At 41.7% G+C, this 26,106-nt stretch overlaps 2 protein-coding genes across 6 annotated transcripts in view; one reads left to right on the top strand and one right to left on the bottom strand.

The window, feature by feature from the left end:
- The first annotated feature begins 403 nt into the window (after positions 1 to 403).
- DKKL1 (dickkopf like acrosomal protein 1) overlaps positions 404 to 26,106 on the top strand; it is a 44,933-nt gene continuing 19,230 nt past the window's right edge. Inside the window, exon 1 of one of the 2 annotated variants that reach the window (XM_042474481.1) lies at positions 404 to 526. The gene's annotated coding sequence lies outside the window, so the exon portion shown is untranslated. Of the gene's footprint in view, positions 527 to 22,307; positions 22,416 to 26,106 lie in introns of those variants that run through there. The other variant, XM_042474482.1, reaches the window with a different exon arrangement.
- TEAD2 (TEA domain transcription factor 2) lies at positions 1,446 to 26,045 on the bottom strand. Of its 4 annotated transcripts, none has more exons than XM_042474479.1 (12): positions 25,670 to 26,045; positions 14,909 to 15,118; positions 13,902 to 13,966; positions 13,524 to 13,646; positions 11,954 to 12,079; positions 11,090 to 11,148; positions 10,683 to 10,747; positions 10,457 to 10,590; positions 8,427 to 8,597; positions 7,439 to 7,501; positions 4,921 to 5,076; positions 1,446 to 2,971 (listed from the first exon to the last, which is right to left on the bottom strand). In XM_042474479.1, the coding sequence occupies exons 2-12, from the start codon at positions 15,054 to 15,056 to the stop codon at positions 2,858 to 2,860; spliced, it is 1,224 nt and encodes a 407-aa protein (XP_042330413.1). In that variant the 5' UTR covers positions 15,057 to 15,118; positions 25,670 to 26,045; the 3' UTR covers positions 1,446 to 2,857. The 4 variants fall into 4 exon arrangements, with proteins under 4 accessions (XP_042330413.1, XP_042330410.1, XP_042330412.1 ...); XM_042474476.1 differs by having other exon boundaries at positions 7,346 to 7,501; positions 25,670 to 26,043; XM_042474478.1 differs by having other exon boundaries at positions 7,346 to 7,501; positions 13,584 to 13,646; positions 25,670 to 26,041.

A 26,106-nucleotide genomic window follows, 5' to 3' on the forward strand; every position in this document is an offset into this window, starting at 1 on the left:
GATGTCAAAACCAAAAAGCCAGTGGAAAAATACAAGGTTTGGGGCTTTTGTTAAAAGCTAGAGTGCCAACTTCAGAGCTTTTAAAACCCGTTGTTTTAAGATTACTGCCCGGGGGACTCTCAAGAGTTGTAGCCCACCAAAAGTTACTTTTCCAAGCTTTGGCTGGGTTGAGACATTGTGATCTAGTAACCACAGACCAAAGAGCAAGCAATCAGACACCACAAGCTCAAACCCAACATGGCAGAAGCCAATGTCTGGTTTGTTGTGACATGCAAAAATATCAGCCAATCAGTGCAGGGGGTGTGGCTTTGTGTATGCTTAGCCACACCCTCATGCTCCAATGGGCGGGTCTATTCTGATTGGTCACGTTCGAGTCATAAAGGAGCCTTCTGAGACACAGTTGAGTTCCTAGCAGGTTGCACCTTAGTTAGCTCTTAGCAACTGCTACCTTGGCCAAGACTGGTCTATGTTAAACTACTTTATTCAGAATCTTTCAAGGGCTGGGTTCGAACTCTTCACAAGTGAGGTAAGTGTAGCAATCATCTTTTGATTGATCTTTCCTTATCCAGCTTTCATTGACTGCTACAATCTTGCTATTTGTTAATGGCTTTGGTTCCACTTCACAAATTCCTCCACCCAGTAGAACAATGATTCCCAAACTCTGGTACTCCAGGTGTTTTGGACTTCACCTTCCCAAAGCCTTAGCCATCTTGACCAACAGTGTGGGATCCTGGGAGCTGGATTTATATTCATTCATTCATTCATTTGGAGTATTTATACCCCACTCTTCAGCCAAAAAGGCTCTCAGGGTGCTTTACAAATTGTTAATTAGACAGTTCCCTGCCCTCAGGCTTACAATCTAAAAAGACGTGACACAAAAGAAGGGTATGGTAGTGGGGAAGTGGATCAAGTCCAATAGCCTTGAAGGCCAAAGTCTGGGAATCATTGTGGTAACTGTATCTCCCATAAGCCTTGGGAGAAGGGCACAATTTTCCATTTTAATGACATTTCATCTCTGAGCTTGCAGTAGCCTTTTACAGAAAACACTTGGAAGTGATCAATCGCTTCTGGTTTCCAAAATAAAATGGGCAGATGCAGTCCATAAAGAACCAGGATCATGAAAGAAAATAAAGTAAATATGCCACCACTCTGAACTTCCACAGTTGACTATGTACAAGGACTGAGTATGTTTCAATGCAGGGTTACCTCCAGATGGCAAGAGTGGACATTTGCCAGGGGCCAGTTTCCATTTCCACTTTGTATAGGCTATTCAAAATGTGCAAGTATGGCCTAAGAGGTTGCAAATCTTACATTCTTCTTGCTAGTGAGGGCCACGGATTATACCATGCCTAAAGCCTCACACTGGCACTTTTCCAAGAGAAACTAGCAGGGTGTGCATCTCAGTTCTGTTTCTTTGCTGTGGAGCCAAACACCAAGTATCCATATTATGTCAAAATAAATTTTATTCAATATCAGCTTGTTTTTTACCCTTTCCCAAAGAGGTAGGGGCCTGTTACAGCTCCTGTATGTCACAGGGAAGAGGTTCATATAGTAGAAAGTACACAGAGTCCGGATGAGACTTATTCACACTGTACTTTAGAGCAACACTCCCCTCCCTCTTACACTTTGCTTCTTTTTAGAATGGCTCTCCATCTCTGCAGCAAGAGACGTTCACAGACTAGGCTGAGGAGATAACTTCTTGTAATGTTTGCCTAGATATAAAATCCCCTTTAGGCAGAAAGCCAGCAGAGAAAGATGAGGGCTAGAACAGAATCTTTATCCCAGCTCTATTTGTGCAGAATTGTTATCAGTATCTAACAAAATATATCCCTGCACAATTGCACACAGAAGAGGCATAGCCAACATCACCATCCTCCACAAGCAAATGATGCCTAAATCTCTATCAAGATGAATATCTCTGCTCGTGGTCAAGCCTGGTTCTCAGTACTTAGCAGTGTCAACAAGGGGTGGGGAATCTGTGGCCCTCTTAACATTGTACCAAACTTCCATCAGCCCCAGCTAGTGACAATGGTAACTGTTGTGTGCCTTCAAGTAGACACAGATTTATGCTAGCCTGTTCATAGGGTCTTCTTGGCAAGATTTATTCAGAGGAAGTTTGCCACTACCTTTCCTCTTAGGGTAAAAAAGTTACTTGCCCTAGGCACCCAGTGGGTTTCCATGACAGCAGAAATTCGCACCCTGGTCTTGGGAGTCCTAGTCCAACACTCAAACCATTACACCACACTAGTGTTGCCTACCCTGATGAATCTTCACCTGCACTCTGACATGGAGAAACAGACTTACTGTCTTGTTTTTTGTTTCGTGAGAATTAATGGTCAGATACACTCTTCAACCATTTTCTAAAACGGGCGTACTAGGAAATGTGTTCCAGTTTGTTACAATGGAGTGGTTAAAAGCCCAGGAGAGGTAATGGCAGCTGCAGTGTGAGGTCAACTATTGTTCCACATACAGAAGTCAACTGATGAGACAAAACTCATTTCGTGAGCATGGCTGCTCTGAATGAATGACCATGTTGACTAAGATGTTGCCATGGATATAAGACCGGCCACTGAATAATAGCAGTGGTTAAGGTTTCAGCCTAGAACCTGTTCTTGTAGGCCATTAGGAAGACAAACATCATCTTGCATAAGCAGATGGAGCCCAAATCTCTTCCAAGGTGAACATCACTGGCAAACACAGCAGTTGGTAGCCCAACGATTGTCAAGGAAAAGAAAAACCATTCTCAGAGAAGGTCTCATGGCACCTCATCCAACCAGTTCAAAAGAGGCTGTAGCTGGAGTATCAGAGAGGAAGGCGAGTGGCTTGATGCTAAGAGTGGCAAGGTAAAAACCGTTCATCAGTCCCGGCCCAGCCGGTAGATGTGATGCTGTGCCCCCCGCTCGCTGGCAGACACTTCAAACACAAACGCCACACATAATAATAACTCCTGAGTTTCTTGATCCCGCAAAACCTGTTGTGAGATACATTGTAAGAGTTGTTTCACAGGTGAACAAGCATTTCGTATGTTAAGCATCCCCCACAAAAAATTATTGCAACCCATCTAGTAAGTGCAAGGCTCCTGCTCTCCTCAACTCCTCAAATCTCTTATTTCACAAAAGCTACCAAGAATTTATTGAATTGCGGTGCTTCCAACTTCCCTTCACTAGTTTATCAGATCTTTTCCCTCAATGGTTAGATCACAGCAAAGCTGTTATTTTACTGATAGCAATAACCAGAGATTGTAAGTAACTACTCACAAATAACTAGCTGACTGCACTGAATACCTTTTCCTAACCACAAAGACCTAACTGCAATACATAATAAGATTACTGTTATTAAGGGATAATTTGACTTGTGATACAGTATGACAGTGATTGTTTTAGTTATTTTTATAGTTCCATGGTTGTTGCCATATTAAATGAGGAGAAAAGAATCTCCCACAATTCAAGTACTGGCATGTGCTATTTGACACCTGGTCTGTTGTTGATATTGGGGCAATGTTGAGTCAGATGAGAGGAAAGTGTATTGTCTCATAGACCAGCACTTTGTACCATTCTATTTTTTAAAAAAATTAACTAAGTTTATTGTACGAAATGGGAAAACAACTTTCTGAAATCTCTGCCTATGATGCAAACTAGTTACTTTGGGGGTGACAGCTTGGTATGGTAACTATTATTTAAAATCAATATTCTAGGCTCTGTCTTTGATTCAGTTGAAGAAATTTAAGTCTAAATGAAAGTCAGTTAACGATATGCAGATTTAAAACACGTACAGAGGAAAACATTTGCACATGAAACATGTGCATATATGTGAAAATATAACTCCAAAGAACATGTTTTTAGATGGTGCAAACATTGATATCAGCAGGTGTTATCTTAACCAGAGGGCACCCCCCCCAAAAAAAAACCATTTCATTTGACACTGAAATTAATGCCTCTTCTATGAAGGAGCTTATCGTTGGCATATTTTGTAAACACTAGTACATGCTGAGTATCCTTTATCTAGAAATCTAAAATCCTCCAAAAATCCAAAAGTTTTTGAGTGCCAATATGATGATTCTTCAACACTTCATTTCCGGAATAGTTTGAAATTTGTAATATAGTACACTGTACAATTAGCTTAATACATACTTGTACTGTATTTGCAAGGCTGGAGAGAGCCACAAGGATCTATGAAATGGCTGTAGATTCATGTGAAACACTATGCTTAAATTCCTTCCGTTTAACAGAGATTTGCCTCTCTCTCCAGCCTCACAAATACAGTACAGGTACATACTAAGCTAGCTACGTGTATTCCAAAATTCAGGGGTGGGGGGGGGGGAACCTAGTTCCAAAATATTTCAGGTCCCAAACATTTCACATAAAGGATACTCAACCCCTTAAAAAAACAAAGGTTCTTTTGCTTCTGAACCTGCTTCATTACATTACAGGCACTTTTCCAACCATACAAAACTGGATAACCTAACTGATTAAGTACTTCAAAGTTAACTTTTATTGTCCTCTAACTGTCTTGTGATGCTGGGGACAATGGGAGCAGACATCATCCTGTCAGTGGACACTAAAGCAAAATAGCTTTCTTCAACCTCTTGTGCCCTCCTGTGGAGATGTTTTGGTATCCAACTCCTATAAGCACCAGCAGTCAGGAAATCCTGGGTGATGTAGATTTGGCAGGGCTGGATGGTGTTTTTTGTTTTGTTTTGTTCTGGAACTCAATTGCCTAAGGGACTTGAAGCAGAATTGTTCTTCCCAGGGCATATGTGGGGCATACCTGAAATTCTGACAGTCACCCATTGTGACTCTAAACTTGTTTCTGTTTACACAGAAATCAGATTTTGGGCATATAACTTGATCCATCTCCCTACCCCTTTCCCAGAGTAGTTGCTTTGGAATAAGAGATCCTCAGACCCTTCCTCCAAAATACCTGCAGGATGGTAAAGTTTTCAAGCACGCTATCCATCATTGGTTTTTCCGGCAGTGTTCGCAGTTTACGGATAAAATTGATGAGGTACTCGCAGAGCGGTGAGCGCTGCAACTGGAAAACAAAGCGCCCATCTTCCCAGTGGGGAGGCTCAGCCGTCTGTAGAGTTAAGTGTGTAAAATGGGATGGTTAATGGCAAGCGGGTTTCAGGAGAGAGAAGCTCTAATCTTACTCTCACATAAGTCTAGAGATATCGTTTCTTCCTACAAAGGTACCTTTCCAAAAAGGCACGTGATCCTAAGCAAAAATATGTAAAAGTGAGTGCCACTGAAATTAAGGTGAATAGTTTCCAGTTGGGATGTAGAATACTTAATCTCACCATTTGGAGCAAAACTGGCTTAACTCTCTTTACATCTTGAATGTATCTGTTGGGTCCTGACATCTCACTTTCTACTAATCTTGCTGAATTGCAAGCCCTTCCATCACCATCTTAAATCATGTAGCCTTAAATCCCCATGTCTGATTCTGGCCTAATGCTGCTGAAGTTTGGACATTTGATGGCCAGCTTCTTCAATGTCCTAACCTCCAAGTGATCTCTCCTAAATGTTATGAGCTATAGATTAGCTTGCAAATGCAATAAAATGAAGTAAGTAGAATCAGTGAGTGATTCATGCCACTTCTGAATGGTCTCAAAAATGGAAGTGAAAAAATCTTCCTTAGTGTTTTTTAAACCCAGCACATCAAAACAAAAGGTTCTAGCCCATCAAAATCACTTCTGTGCTGATTTTCCATGTATTCCCTTCTAGTGACCCTTGATTGCAATTTGATATTATCCAAGAGACTATTGGGGGTGGGCAACCTGTTACGCTCCAGATGTTCCTGGAATGCAACTCCCATCAGCCTTAGTCAATGATGAGGAATGATGGGAGCTATAATCCAACAACACCTGAGGCAAGAACCAATGGTGTATTTATGCTATATCCCACTATTTCTGCCAGAAGTGTCTATTCCCCCTTGCTCCTGCAGCTTTCTGTGCTTCCTAAAAACCTGCTCTGGAGGGCTGGGAAACAATTTTGCAACATTTGTCAAGAAAGTATAAACTTTTCAAATCAGTTTTTTCTTATTCAAACAATGGAAAAAATGAACTGTTCCCTGAAATGGCCTCCCCAACTAAACGCCAAGCAGGGCAACATGTGGGGTGCAATAACTTTGCAAGAAGGAAGAAATATTCTTATTATTCACAAACTCCATGGCTGAGTATCAACTGCGAAGTCTTGGTTTTGGTAAGTGCCAGAATTTATAGCTATAACAAATTTGGCTTCTCCTCTGCCTACAATCATTTGCTTGCTGTGTGAAAAGTAGTCATGCATAGTTCTCTACTCCACCAGTAAAGAAACCCAAAAGTTCTCCTAAAGAAAAGTAGAGAAAGTGAAGGGAACTGCAGGCAAGTGCAGAAAGAAACAGGAGTTGTTGGCCCCCTTTATTCTACTATGCAGTTTTATCCCTGATTTTCCTTAGGAGTTGAGAGAGGCAGGGAACATTGACCAATGAAGAGAGGGAGAAAGAAAGATAAAAGCCTCCATATTTTCATGTGCTCATCTACTTTCCTTTCTAGATGATTTTGCTTCTCCTTAAGCTATTGCTCAGCTATTGCCAAGCAGGCTAGGAAAACAAAGCCAAAGGAGAAAGAATTGTGCTAGATGGAATCTGAACTAGTCCAAGGCAGGATCCTACACAGTAATACAGCAGAGCCGGGGTTTTCAGGGTCAATGTAATAGGACTTTTTTTTAATTAACTGGGATAAAATAATCATATATGCCATCCTGCTCAGAATTCCCTGTTCCATGGAAAGGATGGAGGACCATGAGCTCTCCAGATCCTTCATACCTCAGCTGCCATAATCTGTTATCAACCATGCTGATTGGACTTCTGGAAGTTGAGGTCCAAAACTTCTGGAAGACCAAAGGGTTCTTACTCCTATCTAAGCTTGTTGCAGTCCTTAGAGTAGTGCAGAGTAGAGTAGTGGAGTGCATGGGTGGGATAGATATTCTCAGCAAAGATTTACTGTTACAAGCTCTTGTCACTGTAAGTCAGGTATTTGGGTTTGCTCTTGAATGAGTAATTAAGACTCACTGGCTTTATAGAAAACTTGCCCCAGTAGAGTTAAAAATTGCTAGCACTGGTTTATTATACACAGTAATCAATTCCCTGAAGTTGTGGACTCTCAGGGACGGCAGATATGGTCACAGGGTTTGTCACAATGAACACTTGTAATTATCACAACATCCCTGTCCTTATGTTCCTCCACACAGCTCTTTTTTCACATGGTGCATCCTGGCATTCTGCTAACTCTCTCAACCCACTTTGGCCACCCTCTTTTCTGCCCTTCAGCCCCATGGTTCCCTCCCTTCCCTCCGCCCGCACCCACCTCCAGCTTTTCCACCACCTGTTTGCCAAACGAGCAGACCTTGGAGGTGCAACTGAGAGTCAGAGCCCGTGGGCCCTCGTATCGGCTGCTCACCCCATAGAAGGCCCCTCCTGTGCCCCCTGGTTCTTCTTCAGGGAGGGGAAAGCTCAGATCAGCCTATGGCACAGGAGGAAAAGAGAGAGAGAGAGAGAAATGACAACATTTGTTATGACTGATACACAAAATATTATTTCAGGTGATTTACAAAACCTCTTAACAGTTATTTGGCCACAATGGCTAAGCATAACTTCCATGTACAGGAACAGTATACCTGTTGCTAGGAGGAACAAACAATAGCAAAGAAGAAAAACCATCATTATGGCTCATTGTAATCCTCTCAGGTATGCCTGGACAGACTAGATAAAAATTGTACTCTAATCTTTCTAACCAATTCCATTGTTGTCCTACTTAATACCTATGATTTATTTGGACTGGTATTTGGACAACTATTGGAGTGGTAGAGGTGATGATAATGGATTGGGTGTATTGTGGAAATAGTAATGTAATAGGGACAATCTACACAATAATGTTTTGCTTCACTGCATCTTTCCTTCTGTTGTAGAGCTGCCCAAACCAACTTTTAATTAGCCAGGGCCAAAATCCAGATCTTGCTTGCAACAGTTTAGATGGATTGGGCTATCTTGCTCTTCAAGAGGCTAAAGGTAGCCATCATTTGCAGCTGAAAAGGGAGTCGAAGCCTGGTCCAAGGCCAAATAACAATACCTGTTTCATTCATTACCTCAATTTTAAAAAAGACTTGTCCACCACTGCCACCAAACCAGTGACTAAGTGTTTGCTGCCAACCATACTTGAGAGATCTGGCAAAAGTGCTTTCAGTATCTGTCCCAGGTTCATCTGCTCTGGACATCAAAAATCATTCTGCTGACCTCAACATGCTGAGCACATAAATATATGTGGAAAATATAGAAATGTTGCTTTCTAGGACTCCAAAGGTGGCCAGGGATTTCAATGAGTTGTCATGTCCAAAGTATATTTCTAATCTGTGGAGTGGGGGAATCACATGTAGGAGATAAATTCTCACCCAGAACTTGACCAAGAAGAAGGCATGGGGAGGCCCTTGGTCATACAGATCTCGTAGTCCGCCTCCCCGCTCAGGGAATTTGTCGTAGATTTGGCGCACATCTACCACCTCCAGGGGTGGCTCAGTAGTGGGTGTTGGGTCGATGTGCACAAAACGGTGTTGCTGCTTACACTGTGGGGAAAAGAGATAGGAAGTCAGGCATGGGCTTCACAATATGCAAGACAAATGTGCATGGACAAACCTATATAGCAGTTGCCAAGATTGCCCATATCAGCACTTAGTAGCCTGAATTTTATTCTTCATTGAAAGGACTGACACCACCAATCAGTTTTAAAATGTTGCTATTTTGAATATAAACCCCCATACCCCCCCTACTAGACCACAAAAATAACAAACTTCAATTAGCATATACATCTAGGCTTTTGGGAATTGACTGCGGCAGAAGGAGTTATTAAAAAAGTAATGCTGTGCTCCTTGAGCCAGAGTGGTGTAATGGTTTCATGGTGAACTAAGAATCTGGGAGATAAGGGTTTGACTCCCCATTCAATCATGGAAACCCACTATATGATCTTGGACAAGTCACACTCTCTTAACCTGAAGGAGGCAATGGCAAGCCTCCTCTGACCATATCTTGCCACAAAAGTCCTGTGATAGGTGTGCCTTACGGTAGCCATAAGCTGGAAATGACTTGAAGGCACAAAACAACAATAAACTATACTCCTCCTTTCACCATGATTTTTTAAAATTGCTTTTAATTCAGTGGTTATATTAATGTGATAATCAGTGTTTCAATATTTTTGATTTCTTCATTATTAATTCATTAATAGTTTGATATATTTTTAATTGTATCTGTTTTTTTTAATAATGCTGGGAGCCACTTTGAGTTCCAATCCTGGGAGAAAGAAATATAACATCAATCAATCATTAACTGAATACAGCATTTGACAAACTCTATAAACATGGCTGCAACAGTACTCTTCCCAATATCACTGTAATGTAGTTTTACATGATCCTCATATTGCAAAGGAAGACTGAGAGACAGCAGCTCACTTCAGGGCACCTAGTAAATTCATGCCTAAAGCGAGATTTCAGCTTTAGATTTCCTGCCCTTTACATGTTCTTCCATTGAACAGAGCACTACCCCACAACAAATTTGTTCTGGAGACAGCAGTCAGCTTGCTGTCACTTAAACCTAAAGTTCTTACCATTCAGTTCCAGCACACAGGATCCAGTTTCTTATACTGGTCCCTCAGTTCACCTCTCTGGATCCCAGGGTTGAGCATTTTTTTTTCTTTCCAGATATTTTGAATTTCAACTCCCATATGCCCATGAATACAGACAACTTTAAGGGATTATGATACAGTCCAAAACACTTAGAGAACCTAAGACGTATCTAGATCTGTAGCTTCTTGTCATTTCTTCAAGAAATGTTGGATGAAAGAAACAAGGTTATCCCATTTTTATAATCCTAATACTTTAGAAGGACAAATAAGGCAGCAAAACTATGGCAGGTCAAAGGCTGCCTGCTGAGTTATCCTCAAGCAGACACTTTAATCCTGATACTCAGGGATTGTCAATTTCATGATCTCCAGAATTTTGGATGACTCCTATCACCACCCCCATTATTATTCATGCTAGCTGGATTTTATGGGAGTTATTTCCAAAATAACTGTAGCACAGCAGGTTGTTTACATATTTAAGCCATTTGGTCTGGGGTACCCGCAGGGTTCACCCCCCCCCCCCCCCAAATAATCCAGGTAATAGTACCATATTTGTGCCTACTGGCTACAACTGTTTCTATCCTGGAAAATCTCAGCAGTCTTGCAGTCTAGCGCTAGTCCATGGACCCCTACTTTGAGTAGCACAGGTTTGCACTATGCTGACTCTATGCTGAGATGGCAGGGGACACGAAGTGTGTGAATATGGGATATGTACCCAACACTAACCACACTTCTCATACATTTTTATACCATTTTGTCCCATGCACAGCCTAATCCCACTGCCTTCTCATATGCACACACTCATCTCACCGCATCTTGTTCACCCTGCCGCTCCACAAAAGCAGTGAACTCCACCAGTCGAAGAGTTTCCGTACCGATGTGGCTTCCTTGCCAAGAGGTAGTTGTGGGAAGATGAGGAATTCTCCCTGGGGGTGTGTGGTAGCCTGCCAAGCCAAGCCAAGAAGATGTTGAGGCCAACTAGAATATTTCTCTACGTTTAGCTGTGCAGCAGCAAATAATGAATGCAGTACTTTACCTGGGGCAGCAGAGGGTGTTATGATTGGTGGGAGAGGATAAGGTGCTTGGAGGACTGGCTTGATGCTAAAAAAAGGGGAGATAAAGAACAGAATTAAAAAAGAGCTTTTCAACAGAGAGTGTTTCAAGATGTAGGTATACATGCGATTGACAAAAGTAGCTGTGTGATCCTTAAATAAACAGAGCTGGGTCACACCTTTATTAGGACCACTAAACTCTCACATAATAACATTTATGACAGCTTAGAAGTCCTAGTAAAGGTATTATTCAATTCACTGTCCAAGTAAATATATGAGTCACACTGATTTTTTCATATATGATAGTTACAGAAGGACGAGGTAAATGCGGTTCTCAAGGTCTGTGGCGATACCAAGGGGGAGGGAGAGCCTATTAACAGCAGGAACTTACTCTGGAGTGGTTCGGGACTGATTTGCATCACCTGCCCAGAACTGGAAGAACTCTGTGGACTGGAAAAACCAGAAGGACAATCAATTATGGTCACCCACATACTTCAATTAGGGCTACAGCAATCAGTCAGTTTAATCAGTTAGGTCTAGACTAACTCAAGGAATCACCCAGCCAGAAAGGCCACTGTCTGGAAGGACCCCTGGATTTGTAATCCAAAAAAAGTAACTTTCCCAAGAGCTGTAAATTGGACATCCTTTAAAAGAATACAAGCACCCATAAAACCTACAGACAGCAAGTACCATTTAAAGAGAAACACTGTCCCCTCCTGAAGGGAACATCTCCTCTTAAAATGTAGTCTGCTATTATGATTTAAATGGTATGTGCATCAAAAAACAAAGTATGCTTCTTGCTTCAAAAGTAGGTTTTATCCTACTGCAAATTCAGATGATGATTATTTGCATAATTATCCATCTGAAATTTAATTCAGCAAATGTTTCCTTAACTGGATATTTCAGCTGGTCTAATAATTGTTCTGCCTCCCCATGGAACTGGAGATATATGATCAGAGAATGCGTAGCTTTTCAACAAACTAAAACTGCCAAGATTTCCTTGCAGAAAATTCAAAACGTTGAAGTGACATAAGCTTCCTACAACCTAGTACTGTCCACATATGGTGAATTCAACTTCCATAATCTCTAGCCAACATAGTGATGCTGTCTGGGAATTATGAGGAGTTGTAGTCCAACACATCTGGAGGGATGAGAAACATAAACAGGCACAAATTCCAATCTAAAACATATTGTATAAAATGCCCTAAAAGACAGCCCCACAGAAAGCCCACTTCACAGTCCCATATATGCTTACGGTGGCACTGGGTGGGTAGTGGGGTTCTGACAGGCCCAGTTTTTCCTGAAGGACAGTAGCAGACACGAGCTGAGCAGAAGACATGGCTGCCATAGTCTGAAGGGCTTTGTCTTTTGCTACCTGGTCCTGAGGGGGAAAAGGAAAAGACAAACCTTTCTTTTGAAGAACTGTTTTTTCTTGCCTAAGGCTTTTGTGAGTAGCCTACCTTCAAGATACTCTTTCCACATTGTTACCTTACTTACAAAGGCCTGATAGCAATTGGCGAAGGCCTGTGTGTATGTTGCAAGGGATTTGGGGATGCATAGTTAAAGTACACACTCTGATCATGGAATGCCCTGGAATTCATTTTGGGACTGTCATTTCCCTATGACATACTGAGTCTGCATCAAGGCTAATGCCCCCTTCACAGTAACTGGGTGCCATTTTCTGCTGCATCCCCCGCCATGCTCCTGAAACCACTGTTAGTCTCTTCAGTGCAATGGCTGGGTCATTAAAAATGGGGGTCACTTAGGCCGAGGTTGAGCCAAGCACCTCTTCAGTTCATCCTTAATTTGTTGCAGCACTGCTGAAAGGGAAGCCTTGCCAGATGAGGCAAGAGGCTAGTGGGACCCTAGCAGCAGCCTGACCATGTGTGCCTTATGACACTCATTGGTAGACATCTGAATTGGGCAAGATGCCTATCACAAGTCTGTCAGCCCTTGAGAAGCTGTCAACCACCTCATTGAGAAGGTGTGCAGCAGGTTCCAAAGAATCCCAGAGGGCATTGGGTCACTTGTGACTAACTAGGATACAAACAATTATCTATTATTCATTCATTCATTCATTCATTCATTCATTCATTCCATATTTTTCCCCTTTCATCAAAGTGATGGTAGCCTACATGAGCTTCCTGCAGGGCTTCCCCCTCAGGCAATGACCTGATCCAAACCTACAGTACTTAGTCTTAGAAAGCCAAATGATTCAGGTGCCCTCAAGATGACACCTTATTTTAGTAGTTTTGAAACCATGTCTCCAGGGCATGTGTTGAACCTTTGACCCTTCAGACATTTTGGATTTCATCACCCAGCACAGCCAATAGGATTGTGGGAGCTGTGGTCCAAAACTTCTGAAAGGCCAAAGGTCCTTCATCCACCCAATCTTGGACTGTAGTACAGTTTTTCCCCTACCCCAACCCACAAAAATGGTTCCTATTACAATTACTTCCCAAGAAAACCAGGAATCCTGTTTTTAGTCATTATCTTTTCTTTTTCTACTAACTACCAAATATCATTCAAATATAGAGAAACCACGAGTTGGAATTCCCTTCTCTTCAGCCACGCACATTTCAGGAATATGCATGGAGAAGCATTCAGTGCCACACACCCCACAGCTCTTTTGGTAATTTCCCACTTGGGCAGATAGAGACAAGTAAAGAATACAAACAAAATGTGATGATCTTGTGACATTTCACCGCCTAGTTTAGAGTGCTGATGAAGCATTGGGGGAATTTGGTCAAAATGTACATTCCACTCTTTCCTACTCTTTATTTATTTGGAGATTCAAAGGTAAACTCTCCAAACCTTTCACTTACAGTAGGATGGGTAGCAAGTCTTGGCATCAACAAGTCAGGGGTAGCAGTAAAGGATCTCACCTTGAGCTTGGCCTGAATTTCACGGGTTTTCCGCCGTGCCAACACCTGGATGTGGCTGGAAACCTGAAAAAGGTTGGTGAGAGACAAACAGGATAGTCTTAAGGTTAGTTCAAATGCATCTGAGGAAGTAGACTTAAGACCCTAAAAGCTCATGCTGCCAACTTCTTTCTTTCAGTTAGTCTCAAAGGTGCTTCAAGGTCTCTTTACATACAGAATAGTCATAAGGGAGGACTGGACAAATATGATTCTCTCAACCCCATCACTCGAAAGTTGTTTCCCATGGGCCTAAGGCTCCCAGACCAAGCTCTTTAGGCTCACCTGCTTTCTTGTCCGTGTTTTTCCTGTCCTCAGTTTGATGTAGCGGGCAATAAGTTCATTGCGGCCTGATGAACAAAAAGCAGAAAATCAAAACTACATTCCATCCAGCTAAGGTGCCACTTGTAACAGTCAACAAACTAATTTGCCGCACTGGCTGACTGGAAGTATTGTGATGTCGCAGAGTCCTAGTGTGGTGTAGTGGTTTGAGTGTTCGGTTCAAATTCCTGTTCAGGGTTCAAATCCCTGATCAGTCATGGAAACCCACTGGGTGGCCTTAGGCAAGTCACATTCTCTCAGCCTCAGAGGAAAGCAAAGATAAACCCCTCTGAACAAATCTTGCCAACAAAACCCTTTCGTAGGTTTGCCTTAGGGTTGCCATAAGCTGGAAATGACTTGAAATCAGACAACAAAATAAAAAAATTCCCAAAGTCAAGACATACTTACAGTCAAAATTCCTACAAATTCCAAATAACTGGGACTATGGATTTATAAACATTTTAAATGCTCAATTAGCATCTGACCACTTCTTCCTACATGTACCGTTCACATGTATTGTGTGCTTTGCTCCCTACTGATGATTCAGACCTTGCTATCTATTGATTTGTATTTAATATCTAGTTACTTTATAGGTGTCCTTCAGGCCTTAGTCCTCTTCTGATTTCTTGACCAAGGTCTCCATTTTGATTAATGACTGTGATAGAGCCCAGTTTAAATCATCTAAGCATAGACTGCATCTATTACCAGACTTCTCCCCTCCTCAGAGCTCACGGAGCAGGTGCCATCAGCACTGTGCCACAGAAATATAGCACAATCATATCTGCCACATTAATTCATCTTGTGAGAGCGCCAAAGCATCTTTCTAAATGTTTAGAATTAACCCTGTCTTCATCTATTTTAAGTCCAATGCTTCTCACCATATCCTATAGTGTTCAAGATAAATCCTCAAAGAGAATGAAGGATGTGAAGGGGAGGAAGCAGCCAATCTGCTCCTAAAAGAGTGCACCTACCGTACATCTTCCCCTCATCGGAAAGAATGATCTTGCGCCTCCCACAGGGTGGATAGATTGCCAGCGCTTCTTGGAAACTCTGTTCTATGTCAGGGCTCCAGACCCCTTCTGCATCATTATCTAGACTCTTCTCCCCAGCATCCCCCATCTCCCTGGAGGGGCTAGCCACCTTTGCTCGGTCGCCAGGCTCTAAAATGTCAAGAGTAGTTTCTGAGGAGAAAGCAAAGAAAAAGGAAGAGATTACATTGAGTCATGATTTAGTGGAGCTGATTTCAATAGACTGTAAGACAAGGTCTCATATGCCATTATTTATATACCCAGGCGGCAGTCCACAACCATGGGTCCCCAGCTCTAATCCAACCACAATTCTCATTTTCCCTGTTTGCTGGCCAAGATGCCTCAAGATGGAAGAAGTTGCAGTCCAATCTTATTTGGAGTCAGGCGATCATGAACCAGGGTCTTAGATAGCTGAACTAGAAAGATCGTTGCCCACATGCATCCTTGCAAAGCCATTGCCAGTTACAAAGCAGGACATGGTACTAGAGGTGGCTTCAAAGTTACTTTTTTTGGCACTACTGCTTCAGATGATCATGCAGGAGAAGTCTGGGAGTTGTCCAAGTAACTAACCAAAGGTGGCCCAATGGCCTTTAAGACAGATTTATGCACTCAAAAACATGACAACAATGAGAGAATGTTAGGAGAATGGATGTATATATGTGTAGGGGGGGAAATGTTAGCCTTGGTTGTAGTACTTAATCTTGTGCAAAGCATATGTTCAGAGGCACCCTGTTCCCTAATTGTAGTAGACTCTGAAACACTATTTTGCAACTGGATCTATACAGTGGACCTCAGGGTTCAGCTAAAAATGTAAAACAATCCACATCAGAGTTTGGAAAAGCCATTGGTCATGCTGGTTGAGAGGGTCTGCTGTAGCTGTTGTTCAATAGAATAACCTTTTCAAGCTTTACTCTGGCTCCATACTACCCTGGCCCCTGGTCAGCCATATTTTGAAATGAGCAACAGCTGTAACCGCTAGTAAATATGAGTCCTTCCACACTACCAGAGACAGGAAAAGGGTTCTTTAGCAGACATAAACAACACCCTTTGCTCGCCTTAACAGGATGAACAGAAACCACTGTTGGAATTCTCCTCTTAGTAGGTATCTCAGAAGGTCTATACTACAGTATATGCCTGTGATTTGGCTCACTCCCCCAAAGGAAAAATCATAACCAACTGATGCCTCATCCGCACTGCAGAAATAATTTGGGTTGACACCACTTTTACTGCCCTGGCTCAGTGCTATGGAATTCTGGGAATGATAGTTGGTTGTGGCTACTGCAGTTAAAGTGATGTCAAACCAGATTATTTCTGCAGTGCAGATGCAGCCTGAATTGCATTCATGGATGGGGATAAAGAGAGAAGCTTTTCTTGTTTGGGGAAGAAGAGGCTGGGGTACCTAGAGGCATCATTTGAAGGGTATCAGTTCCTTGCTAGGAAGAAGAGGGGGATAGTCAAATATCTCTATGTTTTTGTTGTTTATACTGGTATAACATTTGTGTAAGATTAGTTAATGCTTTCATGAACCTGTTAAAATTAATAAAGAATTGGATTTGTCTATAATAAGCCCCCATTTGTGAAAGGTAACTAAGAGGAGCATGGAAAAAATGAATTAAATGGAAGTGGGGAAGGTAGCAGTCCTGGAGTCTCCCTCCTTGGAGGTCTTTAAACAGAGGCTGGATGGCCATCTGTCCGGGATGCTTTGATTGTGATTTCCTGCACGGCAGGGGGTTGGACTGGATGGCCCTTGTGGTCTCTTCCAACTCTGTGATTCTATGATTCTATGACCCTGCTTACAGACAAGATAAAAGAACCATGGAAGTCAATTGTTGAAGTTGCTGATGAAAACAATGACATTTATTTGTAAAACCCATTCCAACTTACAGTTGTTACTCCAAGGCTAACCCAGTTTTTTTAGGAAGGAAAAGAAAGAGGATAAAAGGCCACAGACTGACCACTGCCCATCCCTAGTGCATGCATAATACAACATTCGGAAAAGTATAAAGTTGGAGACAAGCAAAAAATACAGTGGGTTTGATTCCAGGAACTCCCATAGATACAAACTCTGGATGTTTATGTCCCATTAAATACAAAGGATAGTAACATGGTTATCCTTATACAAAAGGGCAAAATCAAGCTTTTTGGAATACCTTTACTATCTGGAATGTATACATTTTGTGAATATTTTCATGTGGTAGATGCTTGGCTCTGTGGATAAAAAAATCCACGGATACAGAGGGTTGAGCTCAAACTTTTGCAAAGAACAAAACAAGTCTGCCTCTCCTCCCAATCCAGCATGCAACAATTAAGTTTCCTCTAGAGAAATCAGATCACTCAAAGGAAAGAATGAAAAGAAAAACCACAGGTCTCTTTCTCCCTGTCTTGCCCCACTTCACTGCTCCCTGTCAAGTCAAAACCCAGTTTCTTTGCCTGGTTACTCCAGTTCCAGTGACCCCTGGGAGCACAGTTCAGCAGTGAGACAAAGAAACCTTCCAGCATGGATTATATCTTGCATTAAAGACAGGAAGGGGGTTGGCTCTTTTAATCTGTGATCAGATTCCCTCCTTCCCTCCCCCCAAAGCAAATTGTAGGCCTTGGGTTTCCTTTTCCCCAGGGCCACAAGGCTTCCAAACAGCTGCAACCTACCCAGACGGATAAAACTTTGCTCGAAGAAAAGACACTTCCCTGGCGTAAGATTAATCACAACCACCAGCTTCCTCAGAGCCGAGCCAAGGACAAGCAACTGTGGAAGTTAAAACAACTGATTTTTGTTTTGCTTGGGCCCTGAGGTTTTCCTCTGCTTTTGATACTGATTTGAAAACAGCTGGGCAAATGTTCTTTTATGACAAACTTCCTTTTTCTACACACACAAAAGCCCATAGGGAACAGCTTCCTTCAGGTTGCACTCTTCCTGGGAGTGTTTCCCACCCTGTTGGGTTTCCTGTTTCTGCCACTGCAATCTTGAAACCACTTATACATAAGTGATTTTCAAACCACAGCCTGGTTTTGGGAAAGCAAGCCACAGAAAGATCTGGAACAAAAGCAACTGTACAACCAAAAAAAAGAAAAGAAAAGAAAAATGAAAAGAAAAGAAAAAGAAAGATGCCTTGCAAACATTTGACAGACACACGAATACTCTAAAAGCATAAAGGTTTACAGTCTTAAAGGCAAATGTTTTCCAAACAGTAGCGCAACAACAACAACAAACATCATTAGAACTAATGACAGGGAGGAAGGTAAGAGAACAGAACTGGATCCATCATGAGAATCATCTTCATAAATGTCTAGGTTAAGAACAATCACTGGACAAAACAAAACAGAAGGGCTTTGGTGAAGAAATAAGAGACTTTCTGATTGTACCTTTAACCGACATCCCAACTGAACAGACAGCCCCAAATCTGTTGATTTGCTGTATCTCTGCACAAGTACAGAAGAGAAGATGGGGACTACTACTACAGAATTGGAAAGATGAAACCCACAGGGTGGACCTTGGGTGAGTCACACACTCTCAGCCCCAGAAAACCCCATAATAGGTTTGTTTAGGGTCTCGCTAAGTCTGGAAAGGACTTGAAGGCATACAACAACAAAAAGCCTACTTGACAGAAAAAGAATCAAATCTTGCAAGATATATTTATCAGCGGTTTTAGAGGCAGTTGTATAGGTAGCTGTTTATCACAAAGGATAAAAAAACACTTTTATACTGCAACTAGACAGAATTTTTTTTGGCAAAATAGAGTTGATTCTGTCTTTTATTTTTGTACTGTTAAGGTGATACAAAGAAAGTAACAGAGATATAGAAAGGTAGACATATCAGTAAAAAGTCTTGTGGACTAGTATTTTCAGTGGATTTGTTTGAAAGCAGCTATCAAGTTAAAAAGAGAATGAATTCATTTGAGACGTGGTGCTGGAGAAGAGTGCTGAGGATACCATGGACAGCAAAAAGAACAAATAGGTGGGTGCTAGAACATAGCCATAATAATACAGTTGGAAGAGACCATAAGGGCCATCCAGTCCAATGCGCCACCATCCAGGAAGACACACTGAAAGGACTCCTGACAGATGGCCATCCAGCCTCTGATTAAAAACCTTCAAAGAATAAGACTCCACCACAATCTAGGGCAGCATATTCCACTGTCAAACAGTTCTTACCACCAGGAAGTTCTTCCTAAACAGATGGAGCCTGGAGGCAAAAATGACTAAACTGAAGATGCCATACTTTGGTGACATCATGAGAAGACTTGACTCATTAGAGAAGACAGTAATGCTTGGAAAAGTGGAGGGAATTAGAAAGAGATGAAGACCACATGCTAGATGGAGGGACTCAATTAAGGAGGTCACAGATATGAAACTGCAGAAACTGGAAAGAGTAGTGGAGGATAAGGTGTCTTGGAGATGTCTCATCCACAGGGTCTCCATTAGTCAAGACCAGCTCAAGGGTGATTAACAACAACCACAAATACAATTAAAAGAGTCAGCGTGGCATAGTGTTGGACTACAATTCTGGGGACCAGAGTTTGATTCAGCCATGAAACCCTCTTGGACAAGTCACATGCTCTAAGCCTCAAGGGAAGACAATCGCAGACCTCCTCTGAACAAATCTTACCAAGAAAACCCCATGATAGGTTCATGTTAGGGTTGCCATAAGCTCCAAGTCAGAAACAACTTGAAGTCACACAACAACAACAACAACAACAACAACAACAACAACATGCAAGCTGAAGTGTGTGAGAGGCACTGGTTACTTTTAACATTTCCAAGCATCCTTCATTTCTTTCTGCTGTGTGCTGACAATACTCTGGTTTTGCAGCACTATGCTATTTGATTATATATTTAGGATAAGCCTATGATTAGGAAATGAAAATTGCAGTACAGTTTATAAGGAAGAGAGTACATCTTGTTCTCCTCACTAATTTTAGTGGGATTTACTTTTGTGAGTAGGGCATTCATTTTACTTGTATCCCAGCATGTAAGATTCCTTTTCATTCTGATAACAACCCTGTAAAGCAGATGGGATGGAGAAATAATGATTTGACTAAAATGACAGAGTAAAATTTATGGCCAAATGGGGTTTAGAACTTGTATCTTCCCAATCCTACTGGGACACTTTACTACATCACTCTTTAAAGACTGGAGTACAGTTACATACTTGCATGACTTAGGTCCTATGCAGACTTGACTGGAAGAATGCCAATTTTTACTTTCCACCTATGCAAATAATTGGCTGACAAATTTTAATATCCATAAACAGTTCAGAGACAGTTCTAACAGACTCTAAAAATTAGGATCATTCTAGGCTAAATCCAGAAGCTGGAAAAGTGGCCTACTATTCTCAAAATTCCCCAGCAGACACATCCACTGGCCATAATGGCTAATGGATTATGGGGACTGCAACCCAAAAGAAAAAACTCTCAAGTTCTGATTAATCCTCTGTAAAGGTATTTTTTAAAAAAGCACAGCATTTAAGTTGCAGCAGTTGTTGTTGGAACAAAGTATTTTAATAAATAGTTAAAAAAAAACAACCCCAAGGCTGTCTCTTCTAGGCTGTTTTCAAAACCTGGAGATAAAATTCACTGAGCGCAGCTGGCTTTTGCAAGGTCTGCTCTGAAGAAATGCCAACATAGATTTGCTCCTGCAAAACTGAGCAGATTTTTTAAATTTATTTTTAGAAAGCTCTGATGAACACTGTATAGATTTGAAAAGTCTCCTCTCTTTAAGGGATTCTGGACTTTCAGTTGAAAAAGCTAAGATTCTGCAAGGCAGACATGTTGCAGACTAGAGACAAGAAAGACCAGTCGCAGATGGCTATGTAAGAATGTCTGAAATCTCTCTGATGCAGGGTTTTGATTTGTTTTCTCCCTATTAAAGTTTTTTTTTTTTAAAAAAAGATAAGTTGCAGAGGAGGTTAAGAAAAACGAGTTCCTTCTGCCCTCCACAAAGCAAGAATGGGCCCCAACCTTATCCTGTAATCTGAGTAACACATGCACCCATGTGAAAGGTCATGTTTGTTTTTGGAACAAGTCACATCAAGGTCTTGTGCAAATGGAGACTGCTATATCCAAGTCTCTCTCTGTTATATGCCTTTCCTTGCATGCAGACACTACAAATGCAAAAAAGGCCAAAGCACATTCACCTTACAAAGCCTGTCCATCCATTTTCACATCCACAGAACAGGCACAAAGATTACCAGTATCCCCAATAACACCATCTACTCTCCAGATGTTACTTCTGTTAGTAAAGGGGAGAATTGAGATTCCAGCCCCACCAGCAACAAGCTAAATACAAACCAGGCTCTGGAGGGTTTGTTTATTTTTTTAAAAAAATAAGCCATGCTGCCATCTCAAACTATCCTTTTGTCCCCAGTAACTATAAGCAGGAAATCGACTCTTGTAAAACGCTTTTCCTCCCTCTACTTGAAAGGCCTTGGGTGAAATGGGTGTGAAAAGAAATGGAACAAACAAGAATAGGAAGAAAGTAGATCAGGATTTACTAGCAGACTACTGGGTAGATCCTCACAGGTTCACAGTAGATCTACAAGGATTTCTGACTCTCAGTTGCTGAACACCAAGAACACAAAAGGCAGCAGTCCTGAGGCTGTATCCGTACCTCAGAAGTAATCCAGTCTGAACCCACTTTAACTGCCAGGCTCACTGTGATAGAATCTTGGGGATTTGTAGTTTGTTGTGGCACTAGAGCTCTCTGGCAGAGAAGGCTAAATGTCTCACAAAACTACAGTTCCAAGAATCCCATAGCACTGAGCCATGGCAGTTAAAGTGGTGTCAAACTGGATTATTTCTGCCTTACAGATGCACTTTATGTGCCAATTCTCTGTCTAGACTAGCCCTATCATTAGGCAGAGGTGGATTGTCTTAGTATCTGATACCAGAAAGAAAGATCAGTGGCCCTCCAGCTATTCCTCTTAAGCTCATGGCTTTTCCACTGTTGGAGAACAGAACAGTATATACAGTATATCACAGGCATTCTCTCAATTTCCCTAGCCTACAATGGAAGGAACTTTCCCATTTGCAGGGCTGAAATAAGGTTCAGCCACCAGTCCAGTTGATTTCAATTTGTGGAACGGGGAGCAGTCACCATTTTGCCCTTCACCGCAGTAAACAAAATGGCTTGGATTAAGCATGTCTCTCTCCCCAGCCTCAGTGTTTCTCAAATACAAAATGGGATCCTACTTAAGATTGGGTGTTGTGTGCCTTCAAGTCATTTCCGACTTATGGCAACCCTAAGGTATGGGATTTTCTTGGCAAGGTTTGTTCAGTGGAGGTTTGCCATTGCCTCCCACTGAGGCAGAGAGTGTGCGACTTCCCTGTTCCTTAAATTTGCAAGTGAAAGGAACACTGCAGTATCGTGTCTTGGCTTGAGTTACTGGATTCATAGCTTTCAATAAAGAAGGTCCTTTAACCAGATCACAGGGCTGTTCTGCAGACCCATTTCACAGGTTGGTGCTGGAATTCATGATCTATACTAATTCATATGCAGATTTGAATATGTACTCCCTGGTTCAAAGAAAATTGGCTCCATTCCCTTAACCACAATTTTGCATTTGGTTCCTCCAACTTGACGGTCTGAAGGTTTCTCTGACAATTTATCTATACTACACCAGTTTAAAACCACTTGAAATTTATTGTTGTGTGTCTTCAAGTCATTTCCTACATACAGCAACCCTAAAGTGAACCTATCATGGGGTTTTCTTGGCAAGTATCTTCACAGAGGATTTGCCATGGTCATCCTCTGTAGCTGAGAAACTGTGACTTGGCCAAGGGCACCCAGTGGATTTCAGGGCCAAGCAGGGAATCAAACCCTAGTCTCCAGACTCATAGCCCATCACTTAAACCACTATGCTACACTGGCTTTTTCACTTAAACAGCCATAGGCCAATGCTACAGAATCCTAGGATTTGTATTTGGCATGGTACTTCAGGCTTGCTGCTAGTTATTCCAGTGTGACATCACTTTAACTGTTACAGCTCCATCCTTTGGAATCCTGGAACTTGTAGTTTGTAGATACTCAGCCTCTACTATAGAGCCTAGTGCTGTAGTTCAGGAAGATCTTTCAAGAGGTACCTCATAAATTACACATCCTAGGATTCCACAGAAGTGAGCCATAACATTAAGTGGTATCAAACTGCCATAACTGTGTAGTACAGAAAGTACAGCCATACCTCAGTTTACAGATCCCATGACAAAGAAGTTCCTTTTTACAAAGTGTTTTTACATCTGCCCAGTCTCCCTTTCCTCTGTCTAGCTGGTAGATTTTTAGCAGCGTCAGTTTTGGGATAATAGTGAAAGAGGACTGGATGATCACAAACATGCTGTCAGGTTGCAGCAACATGTCTGCAATAGACAGTGCAATAAAGTTTGAGTTGGGTTTCTATTTTAACTCATCCTACTGTAGTTATATATGCCTGCCTATAACAGGCAAGGTAAATAGCTGCTGCCTCTTCAGTCCCTTACTGACCATGTATGAATAGCAAAACAGAGAGGAATGGGGAAAGCAGACAAACCTGCTTCACTAGCTACCCTCTAGCATGTTAAAAAACAAAACTAAAACCAAACCTCAGATCTCTTCTTTACACTACCAAATTAAAAATAAAAATCATAAGAAAAGTGTGATCTGGTGAACAACGAATTTATCTCTAGTGATTCGATTTTTTTACTTATGCAAGGATCACCTGACCTGACTGATTCATTTTACATGTGCATAATGTGAGTTTGGGATAAAAGGTTTGCTGAAACATGTCAGAGTGCTCCTTTTTTGTGGCATAGGAACTTATCCCTATTTTTTCCATGTTATTTCTGCCTCTGGTACCTTGAAGGTGTAATATATGTTACTTAGTTGAGTATACCTGTAGATCCCCAAAGAGTGAAGTTTGAGTGCACCTCACTTGAAGGCACAGGGAAACACACTATAGCATAGAACCTAAATACCTGAAAGCCACCAGCTCCTGTCTGCTCTTGGAAGCTAAGCAGGGTCAGCCTGTGTTAGGACCTGGATGGGAGGTCAGCAATGAATCCCATATCCTGTGAGAGGAAGGAACTGGCAAAACTACCTCTGAAATTCCTTGCCTAAGAAAACCCTGTGCGGTTCATAGGGTCACTATAAATTGACAGGCAATTTGAAGACCCATATCCACAACTTGGAAGCTTTTATATACAATGCTTTCTGGCCTTTTGTATGAATAGGTTGTACTTGTGTTTTGTAGGCACAATTTACATTTCCGGATGCAAGATATTTTGTGCATATATGTACTCCAGCATGGCATAGTGATGTGAGTGTTGGACTACAACTCAAGAGACCCGGTTTCCATTCCCAGCTCAGCCATGAAACCCACTGGGTGACCTGGGGCAAGTCACACACTCTCAGCCTCTGGGGAAGGCAATGGTAAACCTCCTCTGCACAAATCTTGCCAAGAAAACCCCATGAAGGCCTTAAATCAGAAACGACTTGAAGGCACCCAACAACAATAGACTCCTGACCTAGTGTGAGGACCCTTATGGACCTTGGTCCAACCAAATACAGTAGCCTATCCCAGACCACCCACAAGACCAAAAATGGGCCTTGTTTTAGCCTATGTGGGTCTGGCTGATTCCTCACTGATTTAGCCTTTCCCTTGTTAATAAATCTCCAAATCCTTGCATAGAGCAACAGAGCTAGGCTTCTTCTCCTCCTCATGATCCTACTTACTTCACAGCAAGGCAACCAATTGTGTTGGGTGGATTTAGTCCCAAAGAGATTAACCTGGAAGAGAGTTTGTTGACTCCTGAAAAGGGTGGGAATGTTTTAAAAAAGCCTTTCCTTTGGTGGCGGAAATTAGGAAGGAGTAAATCAAGGACGCGCCTCCCTTCCAGTAGAACACCCATGTTTCCCAGAATTGAACAAAGTACAATTCAGCAATAAACAAACAAACAAATAAATAAAACCCATTCACACCCTTTAATGAAAGCTCAGTAGCAAAGCCAACCCCCATTCACACAATACCCACCTAAACTATTGCACAAAAGGAAAGCCACACTGTTTTAGAGACCAACAGTTACCAGCCCCTGGGCTTCACTCCAAACAAAGAAAATCTGCAAGCACACAATCACAATTTCTTTTTTTTTTAAGGTGTGGTTTTCTCATCCCTTTTTGTTTCAGGCTTTCTGGTACAGAAACCTTTTGATAAAAATCAATGGGGGAAAAGGAAAAAAAATCTTTGTGAAAACTTTTTCTCAAACACATGTGAGGACTGGATGTTTTTATGTTTAAAGACAACTTTTGAAAACTCAGGTAAGCTAGGAAGAAACTCTGGTTATTACTTCTTTTAAAAAATAGTTTAAATCCAGTCTGCAATCTAGAGACTCACAATCCATCCTCAAACCCTCCAACTCAACCCACCACCCCTTTTTGAACAAATAAAACCAAAATTAAGAGTTTCCAAACAGGAAAATTAAGTGGCAAACATTTTTCCCTGCCTGCAATTGAAAGGCAATCCAATAAAAGAAGAAAAGCAATAACAAACAAAAGAAAAAAGGAGAGAGGAGGAAAAAAAAGATGAAAGCCCAGCTAAAATATATTCTACAAAAATACATTGTTGCTCCAGATCTGCCTTGATCAGGAAACTGTAATTAATTCAAGGGAGAAAAAGAAAGAACAAACCCTTGGGAAAGGAGAAGGAGAGAGAGAGAGAGAGAGAGAGAAGATACTTTTACTTACCTTGATAAGTTGCAAGTGGAAGTGAAAAAGGAAAGTTTTCCTGAACTTTGCTTTAGAGAAAAGAAAAGAAAAAGTGGTGGAGGAAAAAAAAGGGGGGGTGTTTAGAGAGAAAGAGTGGATTCAAGCTCTCCACCTCTAGGGTTAATTTTGGTTCTTCCAAGAGGTTCCTGCCCCCTTTTTGGGGTTTGGAAATGGGAAGCTATGGAAAGAGGCGGAATGCGCAAAAAGGGTGCAAGAGGCCTGCCTGGTATTTTGGAAGGGTGACAGTTTTCCTCTGGAATCCTTGGAATGAGGCAGAGGAATTAAATTAGCAGCAGTGACTCAGTTTTGCAGGAAGGGGGAGGAAAGGGAGGGCCTTTACAACAGGCCACACCACTACCCTCAGGAAAAGGTGGACCAGGGAAAGAGGAGGAGGTTGTACGAGACCTTTATTGGTT

This window comes from Sceloporus undulatus, chromosome 6 (genome assembly GCF_019175285.1).
Source record: "Sceloporus undulatus isolate JIND9_A2432 ecotype Alabama chromosome 6, SceUnd_v1.1, whole genome shotgun sequence".
Taxonomy (NCBI): domain Eukaryota; kingdom Metazoa; phylum Chordata; class Lepidosauria; order Squamata; family Phrynosomatidae; genus Sceloporus; species Sceloporus undulatus.